At 44.0% G+C, this 19,561-nt stretch overlaps 1 protein-coding gene across 1 annotated transcript in view; it reads left to right on the forward strand.

Annotated features, from left to right (window-relative positions):
• LOC309386119 (cation channel sperm-associated auxiliary subunit beta-like) overlaps positions 1-19,561 on the forward strand; it is a 106,670-nt gene that overhangs the window by 30,822 nt on the left and 56,287 nt on the right. Inside the window, exons 4-9 of the mRNA XM_081941160.1 lie at positions 266-335; positions 873-968; positions 10,852-10,970; positions 12,350-12,382; positions 14,437-14,503; positions 17,577-17,623. Coding sequence (XP_081797286.1) covers positions 266-335; positions 873-968; positions 10,852-10,970; positions 12,350-12,382; positions 14,437-14,503; positions 17,577-17,623 — 432 coding nt within the window. The remainder of the gene's footprint in view (positions 1-265; positions 336-872; positions 969-10,851; positions 10,971-12,349; positions 12,383-14,436; positions 14,504-17,576; positions 17,624-19,561) is intronic.

Genomic DNA, 19,561 nt, shown 5'->3' on the forward strand with positions numbered 1-19,561 from the left:
CTTGTGGCACGTGAGCCAAAAAAGGTTCACCATCACTGTCATAGCCTATTCAAGAGTAGTTTCTCCCCTCCTATGCATCAAGCAGTAAATTTGGTTAAAAGATTGACTCATGCAGGCTAAGCTAGTAAATTTGGCTGAGAAGAGAACCGAATCTAAACCAACCATACCATACAATACTAAATGCATATTAAAATTATGATCTATAAATGACTACAGCTGTTTAAACTTTAAGTCTGAAAGTCTTTTTCTGACATAATTTCTAAAGGGAAAAGGAGATGAAGAAGTGAATACATGGTCTCTTGATATCCCTAGAGAAGAGATTACATATAATACAGGTGAGAGATTGTTATCAGCCACGGTGGATGGCACAGTGGAGTGCAGTACTGTGGGCTACTTCGGCTGACTGCCGGTTGCCTGCAATTTGGCAATTCAAATCTCCCCAGAATTGACTCAACCTTCCATCTGAGGTGAGTAAAATGAGGACCCAGGTTGTTGGAGGCAAAACGCTGACTCTGTAAACCGCTTAGAGAGGGCTGTGAAGCACTGTGAAGCGGTATATAAGTCTAAGTGCTATAATAGTATGTTTCTTCTAATGGGATTATTGCTGCTTCCTTAGTTTAATTTGCACCAATGATCCAGTAGTGTGTCTTGTTAACCATAAACAATATAAAATGATAAATATAAATGTATATATGAATATAAATAAGAAAATGACATGAACCCCCAAATATAAAAGCATACTCATTATTGAAAAGTAAACTGAATAACTCCACTGAATATGCCTGAGTGTATCGTATATTAAAGAAAGATGTTAATATTACACTTAGATGTTCATAGGAATTATACTCATTTTCTATTTCCTGTTTGACTAGATATTGCTTCAGTAGAGGAATGGTTTGTAAAATTCAATATGCATCATGGGTTAGGTATGTTCACCACTGAAGGAACATTATTGGATATGATGCGAGGTAAGTTATAGCTACAGTTCAGGGAAATTACTAGTAGTAGCTACATACAGTTCAAAGCTTTCTGAAGGTGTTCAGATATTAAATGATGGTCATCTGATTGGCTAAGACACTGCGGCCACGAGGAGAGATTTGTTTGTTGACAGCTGAGATAGATTTTCAAGTGACTTTTATTACTGGAATTTAGGATAAATAAATCCAAATCAAATATGAAGGACAGATAGCAATTCTTTGTTTATTTAATGGCATTGTTTTCCAGGAAGTATTGGAATTTAGATACTAACTAGATACATAATATTTAGGATTGGGCTCATAATAATGGGGCTGTAAATATATTTTCAATGATTTTAACAATCAAAATCTGTATTTTCATTCTGTATCTATATTTTATAGTAAAGTTACAAAACTGTGCAGAATACACATTTCTTACATATTAACCTCACTGTCTAATATTTTACAGAGCCAATTCTTCAGTGGCTTTATATAATGGGTACCTACGTAGATATTTTTGAAACAATGTCTGAGATAAAAGGTATGGAAATGACAAAGAGTCCTTGTGCAAGTGATGTAGCAATAATTGGTGTGATTTATAAAAAGAAAGATATTGGTAAGTGCAGCATCTTGTAACTGCATATTATTTGATGAGTGTTACATAGCTACAACCACCAACGATGATACATTTGCTATCCAACAAGGTTACCTGATATATGTGTACTCGGAACCAAATGCTACTACATGTCCCTATTCATACAGATAGTCTTTGACTTATGACCACAAATACAAAATTTATGTTGCTGAGGCAGTTGTTAAGTGAATTTTGCCCCATTTACAACTTTTCTTGCCACAGTTGTTGAATCACTGCAGTTGTTGAGTTAGTAACATGGCTATAAAGTGTTACTTTGCAACTTCCCCCTTGACTTATTCTTGTCAGAAGGTGGCAAAGGATTATTACATACCCTGGGATCCTGCAACCATTATAAATATGAGTCAGTTGTCAAGCATCTGAATTTTGATCACATGAGCATGGGGATGTTGCAATAGTCGTAAGTGTGAAAAATGGTCGTAAGCCACTTTTTTCAGTTCTGTTATAACTTTGAACAGTCACTAAATGAACCGTTGTAAATCAAGGACTATCTGTAATTACTTAGGAATAAGTCACAGTGAGCTCAGTGGGTTTAATTTTTGAATAAATAAGTGAACTCATAACAGACTTTGTCTTTTAAGCCTGTAAAGGATTACACAATTATGCTTTGCTTAAGATTGCAAGCTATTTTACTGAGGCCAGAGATCTATAAATGCTAGAATTAAGTAAATTTATTTCAAATTTACCACACATACCCAGAGACAAACAAAAGTGTAAGAAATTTGCCATCTTCCAAATTTGTCTTCTTATTGGTACTTCATCACCATATTTTCATTTTTTTTTCCAACAGAAGCTGAACAAGGAAAGAATCCTGTTGGGCAGGATTCTATGTTGGTAGTTGTAGGCGTTCTTTCTTCTCCATGAGGACATCCTTTTGGGGGGGAAGTAACCTCCCTCTGGGGAAAGGAGGGAAGATCCCAGTGCATGAGGCTTCTGAGTTGATTGACATTTGCCTTCCTACCCTTCTACTTAGCTATAATCTCCAAGAGGCAATTGGTTATAACCAGGGGTGGTATTCAGTCAGTTTGGATGGTTTGGGAGAACCAGATGCTAATTTTACATCTGGTTTGACGAACTGGTAGTTGCAAGGATTGGCTGGCCCACCCACCCCACCCCACCCCACTCCGCCCTGCCCTGCCCTGCCCTGCCCCACCTAGGAGCCTCCATGTGGCCCATTTTGGATGTCAGTTAAGTGCAGGGCCTGCATGAGGCTCTGGGAGGGCAAAAAATGGACCTCCCAGAAGTTCCGGGAGTTTGGAAACAGACCCATTTCTGGCTTCCAAAAGGCCTCCAGAGCCCATGGGAGACTGTTCTTGCCCTCCCTGAGACTCAACAAAAGCCTCCGGAGCCTGGGGAGGTCAAAATATAGGCCTCCTGGAAGTTCTGGAATTCTGGAAATTTCTGGCCTCCGGAGGGCCTCTGGAGTCCGTGGGAGGCTTTTTTTCACTGTCTTGGAGGCTCGAGAAAAGCCTCCGGAACCTGGGGAGGGTGGAAATGCACCGCCACATACCATTGTGCAGGAGGCCAAGTAGGCCACGCCAGCACCAGGCAGAGAACTGGTTGATCAAATCTTTGAATCCCACTCCTGGATTAATTTCAAGAACTGCTAAAATGATGAATCTTGTAACTAGTTCTAAAACAATTTGCATAGCTTTCTTCTGCTGATTGTTTCAAAGGTGCTTTTTTCCCCTCAAAAGGTAACTGGATTATGTTTTTTCTTTGAGGAAGAAGACATTCTGTTTTTCATCCAAGAAACGTCTTCAGTTATGGCTATCTGGGGCCGGGGTGGGGGTGTGGGGGGAAATGAAAGGATAGGTTCTGACAACTGTGCACAACTAAGCCTTCCATCCCTCCACCACCACCACCTAGCCAAAACTGATGAAATTTCTTTGATGCGAAGCAAAATCTCTTCTTTTTCCTCAAAAAACACAGTTATACCTTTTGGGGGGAGGAGGGAAGCACCTATGAGACAACATGACCTGGATGACTGAGAATCTCCATACAAATATTTGTTCTGTTGAGAAACATGTTGACTGGGGACACTTCCACATGGTCTTTGAGTTGATTTCTTTCTGGCTCAGCTGAATTGAATTCAGAATCTTGCACATACAGTACATAAAACTCCACTGTAATCTGTTTAGCTACTCACCTCTACCTGCCACGTTTTCTTAAGTTTTCAGTCAGAACAAGAAATTCAGTTGAACTCTTATTTTCTGCAAGCTCCTGAAGATGCAGAAGGGCTTCCAACTAGAGATGAGCATGACTATAGTAAAAGTTGGTCCTTTTGCAGTGTCATGTCTCCACCTATCCTGTAAAACCCAATATGAAAGAAATGCCTTATTTCTCTTCATCCACGGGAACCCAAATCTCTTTCACCTCTGAAAATTCAAGATCACTTGTAGAAATGGGAAGCCTATAACAATGTACTATGTATTAATATCCAGATTTGTATATAATTCTGTTTTCATGTCTCTCTACTTTTTCTGGGGATTCATAGGACTAGTTATAGGAATCAACTACGATGGATTTACATCCCCAGATGTAATTTGGAATAATTTAACAGATGTAATTTGTGTTCTCATGGATTACGGTAATATTTTCTTTTCAATTAGTATTTGTCTTTTTTCATTTGTAAATTTCTGTATTCCTAAATTTTATGACAGAAGCATAAGACTCATGTAGCCCTAAAAACTTTAATTATAGGCTTCAGAGTTCTCTCCCAGATTTATACCAATTATCATTTTGATAAGTCTGAAGGGAGAAAATATTAAATAATGTGATTGGACTGTAAACATACTATAACTTAACTATAGCTTAATTAAAATAAAAAGTAGGCTCAAGATAGAGAAGTATCTTGACAGACTTGAACATTGGGCCCTATCTAACAAAATGAATGCACAGGTATAGAATAGGTGGTACCTGGTTCAACAGTAGTAACTGAAAGAGGGATCTTGTAGTTCTAGTGAACAATCACTTAAATATGAGCCAGCAGTGTGCTGCAGTTGCCAAAAAAGCCAATACAGTCCTTGGCTGCATTAATAGAGGGATAGAATCAAGATTAGATGAAGTGTTAATATCACTTTATAATACCTTGGTAAGACCACACTTGCAATATTGCGTCCAGTTTTAGCAGCCACAATATTTAAAAAAATATTGAGACTCTAGTAAAGAGCAACAAAGATGATTAGGGGAGTGAAGACTAAAACAAATGAAAATGGTTGCAGGAACTGGGTATGTCTAGTTTAATGAGAAGAAGGACGAGGGGTGACATGGTAGCAATGTTCTAATATGCTGCAAATAAGAGGGAGTAAATCTATTCATCCATTGCTTCCTGTCCTGAAGGCAGTACAAGAAACAAGGGATGGAAATTAATCAAGGAGAGAACCAACTAGAACTAAGGACAAATTTCCTAACCGTTAGAACAATTAATCAGTGGAACAACTTGCCTCTAGTGGTTATGGGTGTTCCAACACTGGAGGTTTTTAAGAATTAATAATAATAATAATTTATTAGATTTCTAGACCGCCCCCTCTCCCCGGAGGGACTCGGGGCGGTGTACAGGAATAAATTTAAAAACATACAAGCAATCATATACATAGCTAAAAATCAAATTAAACAACCCCTGTACTAATTTATAAAAATTAAAAAGAGACCCTAAAACCAATCCTAAAAATTTGGAAATAAAACTGAGGTGGGAAAGGTGGAATTAGGCCAAGCCGGCTAGCTGGAATAGGTGGGTTTTAAGTTTCTGATGGAAGGAGCGGAGATCCGTAGTCATTCTAATGTCGGGGGGAAGGTCATTCCAGAGGGTCGGGCCCATCACAGAGAAGGCCCTTCCCCTTGGCGTCGCCTGCTGGCACAGCCTAGTGGACGGCACCCGGAGGAGTCCCTCTCTGTGTGAGCGAATCGGTCGAAGGGATGTATGGGGCAGGATATGATCCCGCAAATAACTAGGTCCTGTGCCATGGAGCGCCTTAAAGATGATGATCAACACCTTGAAACGCACCCGAAAAGCCACAGGCAGCCGGTGTAGCCCGCGCAGGAGAGGTGTTACGTGGGAGTAGCTAAAGACTCCCGAGACTGCCCACGCGGCCGCATTGTGAACCAGCTGCAGCCTTCGGATGCATCTCAAGGGGAGCCCCATGTAGAGAGCGTTACAGTAGTCTAGCTGGGACGTCACAAGGGCATGAGTGACTGTGCGAAGGGCGCTCCGGTCCAATAGGGGACACAATTGGCACACCAGGCGAACCTGGTGGAACGCCCCCCTGGCCACGGCTGTCACATGGTCATCCATGGACAGCCGGGTATCCAGAAGGACGCCCAAATTGCATACCCGATCCACGGGGGCCAGACGTTCGCCGCCAATGGCCAGTGATGGAGTAAACTGGTTGAACTGGGGCGCCGGTAGCCACAGCCACTCAGTCTTGGACAGGTTGAGCTTGAGTCTGTTACTTCCCATCCAGATCCGTACGGCTTCCAGACACCAGGACATCACTTCGATAGCATCGTTGGGGTGGTTTGGGGTAGAGATGTACAGCTGGGTATCATCCGCGTACAGGTGGTAATCTACCCCAAACCCACGAATTATCTCGGCCAGCGGCTTCATATATGTATTGAACAGGAGAGGCGAGAGGACCGACCCTTGTGGCACCCCACAAGAAAGCGGCCTCGAGGTCGACCTCTGCCCCCTTGCCAATACAAATTGCACTCGGCCAGAGAGGTAGGAGGAGAACCACCACAAAACAGTGCCCCTCACCCCCAACCCCTCCAATCGATGCAATAGGATACCATGGTCGATGGTATCGAAAGCCGCCGAGAGGTCTAATAGGACCAGGATGGAGGAGCAACCCCCATCTCTGGCCCTCCAGAGATCATCCACCAACGCGACCAATGCCGTCTCCGTGCTGTGGCCGGGCTGGAAACCGGACTGGCGTGGGTCCAGATAATCATTTTCCTCCAAGTGGCGCGGAAACTGTTGTGCCACCACACTCTCTACAACCTTTGCCAGAAAGCAAAGGTTGGAGAGGGGACGGTAGTTGGCTAACAGAGCTGGGTCCAGGGAAGGCTTCTTGAGGAGGGGCCTCACCACCGCCTCTTTCAGGGCAGCCGGCAGAAACCCTTCACTCAAGGAAGTGTTGACTAGCTCCTGGAGCCAGCCTCGTGTGACCTCCCAGGATGCCAGTACAAGCCAGGAGGGACACGGGTCCAATAAACATGTGGTGGCTCGCAGTCGCCTACGCAACCTGTCCATATCTTCGGAAGTAACAGAGTCAAACTCCTCCCAGAATGGGACCTCACGACCCGCCTCCGACGTCCCTTCCAGACCACTAGTAGGGACCAACTCGCTTCGAATCTGAGCGATTTTGTCCTGCAGATACTCCCCAAATTCCTCTGCTCTGCCCTGCAGAGGAGCTTCCCGCAGCCTCTGTTGGAGGAGGGAGCGGGTCACCCCAAACAGGGCAGCAGGGCGGTTATCTGCGGACGCAATAGGAGTGGCACAGTAGAGAGAGATTGGAAAAGAGATTGGACAAGAGATTGGACAACCATTTATCTGAAATGGTACAGGGTTTTCTGCTTGATCAGGGGGTTGGACTAGAACAACACCTTCAAGGTTCCTTCCAAATCTGTTATTGTGTTATTAAATTCAGTTTTTCTTTCCTGGTCTGGTCTGATGCTTTTTGGAGAAAGGGCCTGAAAAAGTTGTATGCTCCATTCTTTAAGGCCTATTAGAATTCTGTATGGTAATTTTATGCTTTGGAGAGAAGATCCCGATGCATCTCTTCACTGACTCAGAATAATCGCTGTTCTTTTAATCCTAAAAGATAATGGCCAGTGCTCGTTCATTCTGAAGTCAGATAAGCAGTTGGAGTTCAGGGGGTTTCAATTAATGCCTCATAACCAACTGGCTTTTCCCATGAATTGTCCTGCTGATGTTTCAGTCATGGTTATTTAACTGCCAGGTCCAAGCTCGAGTGAGTTGATGCCCCTGTACATGCCCAAATCCTTTCCTCTATTTTGTACCATCCTCCTATCAGTGCTCCTTTCTTCTTCTTCTTTTTTTTTACAGAAATGCACCTAATTTGCAGTTTCCAGATTAAATATATGGGTTCAAATACATTCTGCATTTCTCTCAAAATTTCAAACCAGAAAGCAAAGTGTGCGGTCACCAAACCGGTTGTTAAGCCGGTTGTAGCCCACCCCTAAAGACACTCCTGATAGGACTCAGAAAACAAGTATATAGATTATATTGAAGTTTTTAATCTTCAATAAAATTTTGCCAGGAAACAAATGTATTTGCTTTAGGTGTTTTGTTCTTGGTGTATACCTTGCTGTTGTTCATTTATCTGTCAGCTCCAACTACGCTGGTCTTTAGTATATCAACATCAGGGACGTGCGGTCAGGGGAGGCAGGGGAGGCAGAGCCTCACCTCTCTTCATGAAATAATAGTATGTAATATTATATTATAATATTATATACATCTGTCAGCCGTGCCCGGGAGCTGCTGAGGCAGAAATGTTGTTGGCGCTCCCGGATGACGAAGCCACGAAAGCGACTGGAGAACGACCTCGCTGCCCCTTTCGTTGCTTTCCCATTGAGGCGGCTGCGCTTTCACCCCGCTGAAGCCTTGCTGCCTCAATGGGAAAGCAGCGAAAGGGGCTTTCACCCCGCTGAAGCCTTGCTGCCTCAATGGGAAAGCAACGAAAGGGGCTGCGTTTTCACCACGCTGAAGCCTTGCTGCCTGCATGGGAAGCCGTCCTCACTGCCCCTTTTGCTGCTTTCCCATTCAGCAGCAAGGCTTCAGTGGGGTGAAAGCGCAGCCCCTTTCGCTGCTTTCCCATTCAGCAGCAAGGCTTCAGCTGGGTGAAAACGCAGCCCCTTTCGCTGCTTTCCCATTGAGGCAGCAAGGCTTCAGCGGGGTGAAAACGCAGCCCCTTTCGCTGCTTTCCCATTGAGGCAGCAAGGCTTCAGTGGGGTGAAAGCGCAGCCCCTTTCGCTGCTTTCCCATTCAGCAGCAAGGCTTCAGCGGGGTGAAAGCGCAGCCCCTTTCGCTGCTTTCCCATTCAGCAGCAAGGCTTCAGCTGGGTGAAAACGCAGCCCCTTTCGCTGCTTTCCCATTGAGGCAGCAAGGCTTCAGCGGGGTGAAAACGCAGCCCCTTTCACTGCTTTCCCATTGAGGCAGCAAGGCTTCAGCGGGGTGAAAACACAGCCCCTTTCGCTGCTTTCCCATTCAGCAGCAAGGCTTCAGCGGGGTGAAAACACAGCCCCTTTCGCTGCTTTCCCATTGAGGCAGCAAGGCTTCAGTGGGGTGAAAGCGCAGCCCCTTTCGCTGCTTTCCCATTCAGCAGCAAGGCTTCAGTGGGGTGAAAGCGCAGCCCCTTTCACTGCTTTCCCATTCAGCAGCAAGGCTTCAGCTGGGTGAAAACGCAGCCCCTTTCGCTGCTTTCCCATTGAGGCAGCAAGGCTTCAGCGGGGTGAAAACGCAGCCCCTTGCTGCCTCAATGGGAAAGCAGCGAAAGGGGCTGCGTTTTCACCCCGCTGAAGCCTTGCTGCTGAATGGGAAAGCAGCGAAAGGGGCTGCGTTTTCACCCCGCTGAAGCCTTGCTGCCTCAATGGGAAAGCAGCGAAAGGGGCTGCGTTTTCACCCCGCTGAAGCCTTGCTGCTGAATGGGAAAGCAGCGAAAGGGGCTGCGTTTTCACCCCGCTGAAGCCTTGCTGCCTCAATGGGAAAGCAGCGAAAGGGGCTGCGTTTTCACCCCGCTGAAGCCTTGCTGCTGAATGGGAAAGCAGCGAAAGGGGCTGCGCTTTCACCCCACTGAAGCCTTGCTGCCTCAATGGGAAAGCAGCGAAAGGGGCTGCGTTTTCACCCCGCTGAAGCCTTGCTGCTGAATGGGAAAGCAGCGAAAGGGGCTGCGCTTTCACCCCGCTGAAGCCTTGCTGCCTCAATGGGAAAGCAGCGAAAGGGGCTGCGTTTTGAGCCCGCTGAAGCCTTGCTGCTGAATTGGAAAGCAGCGAAAGGGGCTGCGTTTTCACCCCGCTGAAGCCTTGCTGCTGAATGGGAAAGCAGCGAAAGGGGCTGCGTTTTCACCCCGCTGAAGCCTTGCTGCAGCAAGGCTTCAGCGGGGTGAAAGCGCAGCTGCCTGAATGGGAAAGCAACGAAAGGGCCAGCGAGGACGGCTTCCCATGCAGGCGGCAAGGCTTGAGCGGGGTGAAAGCGCAGCCCCTTTCGTTGCTTTCCCATTGAGGCGGCTGCTCTGTCACCCCGCTCAAGCCTTGCCGCCGGGCCCCACGGAGCTGCTTTTCCTGGGCAGCGATTGGTGAAGCTGCTTGACAACCACACAGCCGGCGCGCTGCCTCTCAGGTTGTTAGGAAGCAAACGCAAAGGAACCCACCGCCACGGGCCCGCGTTTGTAGGCGCCGGCGGCTGCAAGCCTTAGACAGGCTCTTCTTCTTCTTCCTCCTCTCCCACACCCCTGGGAAGCTCCTGCCCCCATTTTGTGCATCTCCCTCCCTCACCCCGATTTTTTTCTCGGAGTCGGCGGCTCGGGAAAGGCCCGCCCTGTAGGTGAGTCTCTCGTTGATGTGGGGCCATTCCCGGGAGCCAACGGGTTTTTTGCTGGCTGCCAAGGCAGGGCTTCGTTGAGGTGACAACGCTGAAGAAGCCGTGCAGGAGGAGTTAGGGGGATGCAGAAGGCCCGAGGGAGGCCTCTGGGGATTGGGCTTTGGGTTGGTGGAAGACGTTGAAGGAGTGGGGGGGGAAGGGACTGGCGCCGGTGGAGGAAGCAAGGCTACGCGGATCAGTGCACTCCGCGGTCCCCTTAATGTTCACTCAGGAAGGTGGGGGCTGCCTCAGCCTCCTGCACACGTGGTCCCATTCCCCGCCTTCCTGATGACGTCACCAGCCTCACCAGCCATAACACTCACCGCACGTCACTGATCAACATAAATGTCCATTCTCCTTGTTGCATCATACAGTCCATCTAAAATCCATTGTAAATCATTCAAGTTCTCAGATAGCAACACAATATTTTCGGCATACGTGTAAATCTACACAAATCTTGACAAGCATTCCTTATGCTTATCTATCTATCTATATATCTATCTACCTACCTACCTACCTACTTCCTCAATCCTCAAATTTGGATGTTTGAAAAATGTACATTATTTGCCTTATTGGTAGAAAATAATGTTAAAAGATATAAAGAAAAATAACCACTCTCCCATGAATCTTTTTCTTTTCTACAGATTGCTCTGGTCTTGCACTTGTGGATATCCTTCTAACAAATACACGTTTAATACTACTTACTACATTGGGTCTATTTGTCAGTGAAGATCTGCGGTATCTTACTAGTGACAAGCTGAAAGTATGTTTTGAATATATCCTTCCCCTATGATATGGTGTAGTAAAGTTAACAAAGAACATACTGAAAAAATGTTCAGAGAATGTTTGAAAACTGACATTTTAGACTTTTAGAAATCTTTTGATGGAAACTGAGAGGTGCCTTTAAGTCAGATCAAACTAAAGAAGTAGAACACAGAGTTAGAGGAAAAAGTTAGAAAAAGTGTAGTGAGGAATTGAAAGAGATTGATACATTATTTATTTCCATAGAAAGATATTCACAAACTATTTCATAGCTACTCTCTCTGGCTCTTCTATTAAAATGAAAACTACTACCAAATCTGCTGATGGCAATATATTGAATCATCCTGAATCAAGAGTATAACTCAAGATTTGATGTAGCCAAATGAACACTTTTCTTTCATGCATTTATTTTAAAGATACATAGCCTATATTTCTATTTAAGTCAGTGATCTGCTGTAAAGCTATTAACTTGTTCTCATGGCAAGTTTCTTCTGTGAACTCAAGGCAATCAAGCCTTTTCCCTCATGGCACTTCAGAACAAACACCAGTGTAAGTGGAGCTGGTTAAAAAAAAACCACTTGAATTAGATACCAACTTTCTGGTAAGAATGTCATGATTCCAGTACAGCTTCCACTTGAAGTCTTTTAGCAAAAGGCTTTGTGGTCTAGGAATAGTTTCTATGGTATAAATGTAAGAATTCCTATGTTGGACTGCTATCTGTGGCACTCACTCTAAGAAAGTAGAAAAGATTTAAGTGAAAAAAATTAACAAGGTTAACTGGATATATAAACAGTTGTGGTGGTGGAAAAAACCACAAAGAATCTACAACAATGGGTTCTGTATAAACATTTGAGAGTAGAAACCTAAGAATGATGATGTAACTGCCCTCCTTTGCAATTCCAGCATCCAAACTCCTCAATTAAACCGAGTCCCCATCCCTGAAATATTTGGCAATTAAATTCTAGTACAAACACAGGAGAAATGTATAATATTAGGACACAGCACTGTATCGAGGTGGCCTAAGTATTAGCAATAGCACTTAGACTTATAGACTGCTTTACAGTGCTTTACATCCCTCTATAAGTGGTTTACAGAGTCAGCATATTGCCCCCAAAATTTGGGTGCTCATTTCACCTACTTTGGAAGGATGGAAGGCTGAGTCAACCTTGAGCCTGGTGAGATTTCAACTGCCAAATTGCAGTCAGTCAGTAGTCAGCAGAAGTAGCCTGCAGTACTGCACTCTAACCACTGCGCCATTTCGACTCTTAGGTGAATATGTAATATAATAAATAATATATTTCTGCACTTGCTTTGCAAGCTTTAGAAGTTTTAATTTATTCATACATTTCTGCTTTTTCATTTTACTTTTCTTTCTTCCAGTTCAACAAACCAGCTTTATGCGGCTTTGAAATGGTGAGAAATTGCTAATATTTTTGCAACGGTCATACTCATAACATTCAATTATTTGACATGCTATTTCACAACATAATCACAAACACTTGAAAGCTTCTGACTTCTCTAAGTACTTGTTTTCAACATCTTTATTTTAAAAGAAAAAGAAAAGAGAGGAAGGTAGGGTCTTCAAAATGATACATTAGAATATACAACCAAATTATGAAATGCAGTATACTTAGTTTTCAGTACATTTTTTGACCGCAGCCTACTTCTTGGTAAGAGAACAGTAAGGGATAGACAGTATCATTAACTGATGGATTTGTAGTTGGCTGACCAACCACACTCAGTGTGTGGTCCTTAATACAACTACACATACTTGGAGGGAAATATGCAGAGGGGTTCCTCAAGGTTGTCTCTTGAGACCAACTTCTTAATAAATGAGCTAGATGAGAGGATTGAAGGGGCACTTGTCAAATTTGCAGATAACACAAAACTGGGAGGAATTGTTAACTCTTTGAAAGGCGCTTAAGATTCAGAAGAATTTGACAGATTTGAGTACTGTGCCCTATCCAGCAAGCTGCAGCTCAGTGGTGAGAAATATAAGGTCGTTCATCCAAGCAAGAAAAAAATCAGATGCAAAGGTGCAGGATTCAGTACTTAGCTTAACACTACTGTTCTGTTCTGTATGGCACTGGTGAGCAACATTTGGAATACTGAGTCCACTTCTGATCACTGCAATACAGAGAAAAAGCCCTCGGAAGAGTACAGAAAACAAAGATGGCAAGGAGTCTGGAGACTAAATCCTATGAAGAATGGCTAAAGGAATTACTGCATATACATTTAGCTTCACAAAGATAAGACTGGAGACATGATACCAGTCTTCCAAGGAGAAAGTTTCTGACAGTGAGAATGATTAATCAATAGCACAGCTTGCCTCTCAGAGTTGTGGGTGCTCAATTGTTGGAGGTTTTCAAGAAATGATTGGACAACCATTTGTCTGAGATGGTATGAAGACTCCTGCCTTGGGCAAGAAGTTGGTCTAGAAGACCTCCAAGGTTTTTTCCAACTCTATGATTCTATTAAATAACTTTTGTGAAGCCACATTGTTGTTGGGCAAGTTTGATATTCTTAATACAGAATTGATCACAATCCTATACTACACCATGACTGAGACAAGAAATGAACAGGCAATGTTCTAATAAAATTTAAGATGCCAGTTAATGTCTCCCCTTTTCTTGACATATTTCCAGTCTTGCCTGCTGTATCCCACCCTTCAACAAGTTTATGTTGCAGTAAATATTATTGCTGAGGGTCCAAATCCAGTAGCATCTGAAGACCCACTGGTCACAAGGCCATTGTATCTGCTATAGTTACTCTTCTATTTAGAGATTACGATGGTTGCATGACTGATTTGGGAGGGATATGAGCTAGCAATTTGTAGGCATTTGGTCTCAATATTATGTTGGTTGCAAGTGTTGCTGCCATCTGTGGAGCTGTCCATTACTGGACGTAAAACAAGGATATAGTAGTAACCCTTGAACAGAAGCAAAGAGTTTAGAGATTTCTGAGTGTTGGACGAGATTTTTAAAACCTGGATCTGATAGCCCTGTTTTATATTATAGTTTATGGCATATGTACAAGTAGTGTTCCCAATTGCCATCATTTAAGAATAAACTTTTTTTTTAATCCCTAGTAAGAGCCAAATATCTCAGTTGCATCAAGAAGGTTCTGTGCATGCATTTCTTATTATGTGGCCTATGCCTTTTTTTTATTAACCATGATTGGTTAATTCCATTTTATTTTTGAATTACTAGATTTACTCTTCCATAATAGTGTTATAATGATGGTCTCTCCTGTTAATTGCCATTGTCACCAGAACTGCAACTAGAGATCCTGGGTTGTCATCTAACCTTGCTGGCATTTGATAATCCTAACATCTATCTTCCTCAGCTTCACTTGCGGCAGAAGGAAAATGAAATTCAGATGAAGTAGGGCCAATCGTATATAATACTTACATACATCATATTCCAATCTATATGTTAAGTATTTATTTCACATTTTGATTTCTACAGAATGATTATTATGAAGCAAAAATCTGGTATAATCGTCAGTGTTTAGCTAATAGAGAAGCCTATGAAGGTAAGGAAAGCAGATTTTCCAGCAGTAAAATGTATGATGCACAAAGGTATATGCAAAACAGTAAATGAGAATTATATTATTGGTGCTTTTTAAGTGATTGTTGTGATATATGTCTACAACTTTGTAAGGATTTAGTAATAAAGACACTATAGCTGAACCCACTAATAAGTATTTCATGAGGTTATCAAAGAATGAACAGTAAACTCACACATAGTTGAGTTTAAGGATAGAACTTCAAATAGCCCACACCTTTGGTTTTTCAGTGATAATCATTGGCATTTAATGTTAGCTCTGAAAATTGTGTCAGTCAATGATGTGTCAGAATCAAGATAGTGACCATAGTTACATTTTAAATTTTTGACACACACATTTGCAACATATACATGGAACTGAAATAAATGGCTTCTCTATACCTGTTCATTTAACAACTGGGTCACTCTATTCCTCGTCTGCTGAATTTTTTGACCTATTACTTTTTTAAAAAAAAACTCAAAATGTGCCGTATTTGGTTTTATTTTAGCGCAAAGCAGGACCCCACAGCTATGAACTGTAACCATATAAATTTAGCATTTTTTATTTAGCATTTTTATCTACTACAAAAACTTATCATTTTTATCTACTAGGCCAATGTGACTTGTTAGCATGTTGTCATTAGGAAGAAAAAAACTGGGATTAGAGTAATGCAGGAGTGCATAAGCTCTATGTGCTTGAGCTACACTGGATGTTTGGAAGATTCCTTCCAAAAGTGGATAGAATTTATTTTGCAAGAGGGCAATGTTGAGGTGTTAAAACTTGAGCAGGGTTGAAGCAGAGGTGGGTTGCTCCCGGTTCAGCCCTAATTGGGTGAATCGGTAGTAGCAGCGGTGGGATACTCCGCCCACAAGCTTGGACGGTTCTGCGCATGCGCAGAAGTGTTGTGTTCGTCCACAAGCAAACCGGTAATAAAAAAAAATGGCAACCCACCACTGAGTTGAAGCAAATATTATGCTCCTTAAATCCCCCTATAATTGAAAAAAAAATGGAAGGGGCCCTAAGTACTGCCATGAAGATGCTGATAATCCTCTGGCCTCACATTTTATATCCCGGTATAACCTCAGTATTAATACCATGTTTCCCCAAAAATAAGACAGAGTCTTATTTTCTTTTTACACACAAAATATGGCTTGGGCCTTATTATGAGGGGAGGGTTTATTGTTTTGAGGTTGCCGGGTGGCTGCTCTCTTGCGAGCGGGCTCCCAAAGAGCCGGGCACAGCCTCATGGGGGAATGGCTGTGTTGCACTGTCGCAGCAGCACAACAAAGCAGCCATGAAGCGGCCACACTCATGAGCAACCACCCGAGAAACCCACTTTCCAGCACCATTCACTGACCTAGGGGTACTGCCAAGCCACGTGAGCGCCTTTTCACCGCCCGGCTCCTGTGGCTTGGTTCCTTCGAAATGCCAGTGAATGACGCTCTGCATGGCTGGAGAGGGGGTTGCACGAGCCAGGAGACCTCCGCATGATTTTTTCTGTAGCTTCCAAACCGAGTCTTCCGGCAGTGGCCGCTCTAAGCGTACGCTCTATGGCTGTGGGCCAGCTTCCAGCAGAGCATGCAACCATAGAGCGTACGCCCAGAGCGGCCACTGCCAGAAGACTTGGTTTGGAAGCCGCAGAAAAAGCCATGCAGCGATGGCAGCAGAGGTCCCCTGGCTCTGCAGAGAGAGCTGGACCAGGGCATCATGAGGCTGGGAGGCGCGCGAGTGAGAGTGCAACAGCCGCTCATGCAATCCCCCTCTCCAGCTGTGCAGAGTGCCATTCACTGCCATTTCGAAGGTGCCAACCCACGACAGCCACGCGGCGGCGAACAGACACTCACACAACTTGGTGATACCAATAGGTCAGTGAATGACGCTGTGTCCGGCTGGAAAGGGAGTTTGTCGGATGGCTGCTCATGAGTGTGCTCGCTTCATGGCTGCTGTGTTGCACTGCTGCGACAGCAAAACACAGCCATTCACCCATGAGGCTGTGCCCGGCTCTTTGGCAGCCCACTTGCAAGAGAGCAGCCGCCCGGCAACCCCCCTCTTTAGCTGGGCACAGAGCCGCTCACCAACCTAGCGGTATCCCAAAGGAACTAAGCAACGCGATCACCTTTGCCTCCCCACCGGTTCCTGCGGCTTGGCACCTTCGGGATACCACTGCCTGGCCGGAGGTGGGGGGGCTGTCCAGGGGGCTTATTTGTGGGGGAGGGCTTATATTTTTGCCCACCAGAAAACTGTGGCATGGCCTTATTATCAGGACACGTCGTGATTTCAGGGAAACATGGTATAAGCCCAGTAATGTTGCAATACTTGGAATATAGTACCACAATGTAAAATATTTTGACCCAGCATAGAAAAAAAAGAAAAAGAAATTTCTCATTCACAAGTTTGGTTTCCTAAACCAAAAGAGCAAAAAATGCTTTACTCTATTTAATAATCATACTTATAATGGATGTAAACCTTTCTTTCTATAGAGTATTTCATACACAATATTTAGTTGTAATATTAAAGTGTTGGACAGATCCAAATTCAAGGTCACTCCCAGTCATGGAAGTTCATGATGCTTTCAGCTCGTATTTGAAAGACAGACTAGTATATAACACACTTCAAACTTTTTCAGAAAGTTTTATGCAACAAAATATATAATAGCCACAAATACGATCCCATTAACCTAATTTAAATGGTTTGTACAGTCGAGGAAAGCTTTTCTGCCAAATATTTTAGTTCATTATACATTAATAATTAATAATTGATATTTGATGCTAAAAAGTATGGAGTATGAAAATGCTACAACGCTACTGATAATTTTATTTATTAAATTTTTAAGCTATCCATCCTCCCTATAACATGACTCTGGGTGAGATGATTATTCAAAAGTGAATTACACATCAAAAGATTTCTAAAAACAAGTCTCAGAAAGTCATGTCAATTTGCGATACCTCGCTTTTTAAAAGAAAGAAACGACATTTTCTGCAATTGTTCACATGTAACTAGATGTGTACATCTTTGTGCTTTAGAAATGTAAGCAATTAGATGCACTTCCTTTTTCTTCTAGCGGATTATGTCAGTCTCACATTCAACAAAGATAAGTCATTGAGTCAGGTAAGACAAATAATGACCATTTTTATCATGGCTTGCTCTATTTTGTTCAATATAGAAGCTGACCCAGGAACATCATACAGAGGATTGACCACAATGTCCATAAAAATCCAATTTTAGTAATTGATAACCATGCAGAGTCATTTCTGCCACTGCTGGAGAGAAGGTTTGATGCTATGTGGGAAGGAAGGAAAGAAAGAAAAAGGAGAGGGGGGAGAGAGGGAGGGGAGGGGGAGGGACGGAACAAGGGATATATATCAACCAGTTGCCAAGCATTTGAATTTTGATGACATAGTCAAGGAGATGCTGCAAAAGCCGTAATTGTGAAAGTCATGTCACAGTTTTCAGTGCCATTGTAACTTTGAATGGTCACTAAATGAACTGTTGTAAGTCGAGGACTTACAACTATTTACTAAAATCTAACCTGTTTGCTAAACTATAAATTACGTTATGAGACATTAGCAAGAATACTCAGACAGAAGAGATGGGAAAGGGCATTGGTACTTACTTGAGACGCCTCTTCTCCTAGGGTGGAGGCAGCATCCAGACTGGGTTAACCTTCATCCAATCATATTGAGGACTGGGTCTTGTAACAAATTTTAAACTCCGCCCCTTGTTGCTAGGTAGATCCAGCTTTTGATGAAGAAATGTAGTAGACCCAGTGCGTTATCGCCGTTAAATAGAACATACCTGTACCCTTTCCATCTTGACTTGCCGACTCCATAGGGTACACCCATTCCCTGACAGAACGAACATGACTTTTTTTTTTAATTCAACATGTAACAACCAGAAACAAATAACAATACGTAAGGCAAAGGTTAGAGACCACACATTCCCACCAGGGAGGGGCTGGATGCTGCCTCCACCCTAGGAGAAGAGGCATCTCAGGTAAGTACCAATGCCCTTTCTCCCTAGTGGTGGAGGCAGCATCCAGACTGGAACGTACCAAATCCTAGGTGTCCCAGGGTGGGCCTAAGATTGTGGCAAAGGAGCATCAGCCCCAATCACCGATTGCAGTACCCTGCGACCAAATGCCGCCTCCGCTGATGCAAAGGAATCCATTTTATAATGTTTGATAAATGCATTGGGTGTAGCCCAGGTGGCCGCCCTACAGATTTCCTGCAGTGATGCCTGAGCCGCCCGTGCTGCTGATGTTGAAGCGCTTCTGGTAGAATGCGCTGTGACCCTGGCAGGTGCTGGAAGAGATTGAGACTGGTATGCCGTGGAGATGCAGGCCTTTAACCACCTGCCTATGGTAGGGGCCGAGACCTTGTTGCCCAGTGAAGTGGGCTGAAAGGAGACAAACAGAGCATTGGATTTCCGAGTTGCAGCTGTACGTTGTAAGTAGATCTCAAGGGCCCTGCTGACATCCAAGGTGTGCCACTTGTGTTCCAGAGGATGGGTCGGATGGGGACAGAACAACCTCCTGAGTCCTATGGAAGCAGGAGCACACCTTTGGAACGAAGGAGGGGTCCAGGCACAAGACCACCCGGTCTGTATGGAAAATGCACAGCTCTTTCCTGGACGAAAGAGCCTGCAACTCCGAAATGCGACTTGCTGAGGTTATGGCCACCAGAAGGGATACCTTTAGAGATAGAAACCTGAGTGACACCTCCTGCAGAGGTTCAAAGGGAGCCTCAGTCAAGGCTTCAAGGACCTTGGTCAAATCCCAGGAAGGGTATCTATGGACTGCAGGGGGCTTAAGATTGGACGCCCCCCTGAGAAAACTACGTACCATGGGCAGCTGAGCCAGGGAAGGGGACCCCTTGCAAGCGAAAACTGATGAAATGGCTGCCACTTGTCTTCAGATGGTGTTTGGTGCCAGCCCCTTATCCAACCCTTCCTGTAGGAACTCTAATAGCTGTGGTATCATGACCCTGATTGGGTCCAAGGTCTTACCCGCACACCAAGTACAGAAAATTCTCCAGGTAGCATTGTATA

Source organism: Natrix helvetica (genome assembly GCF_964273705.1).
Source record: "Natrix helvetica genome assembly, chromosome: 1".
Lineage (NCBI taxonomy): Eukaryota > Metazoa > Chordata > Lepidosauria > Squamata > Natricidae > Natrix > Natrix helvetica.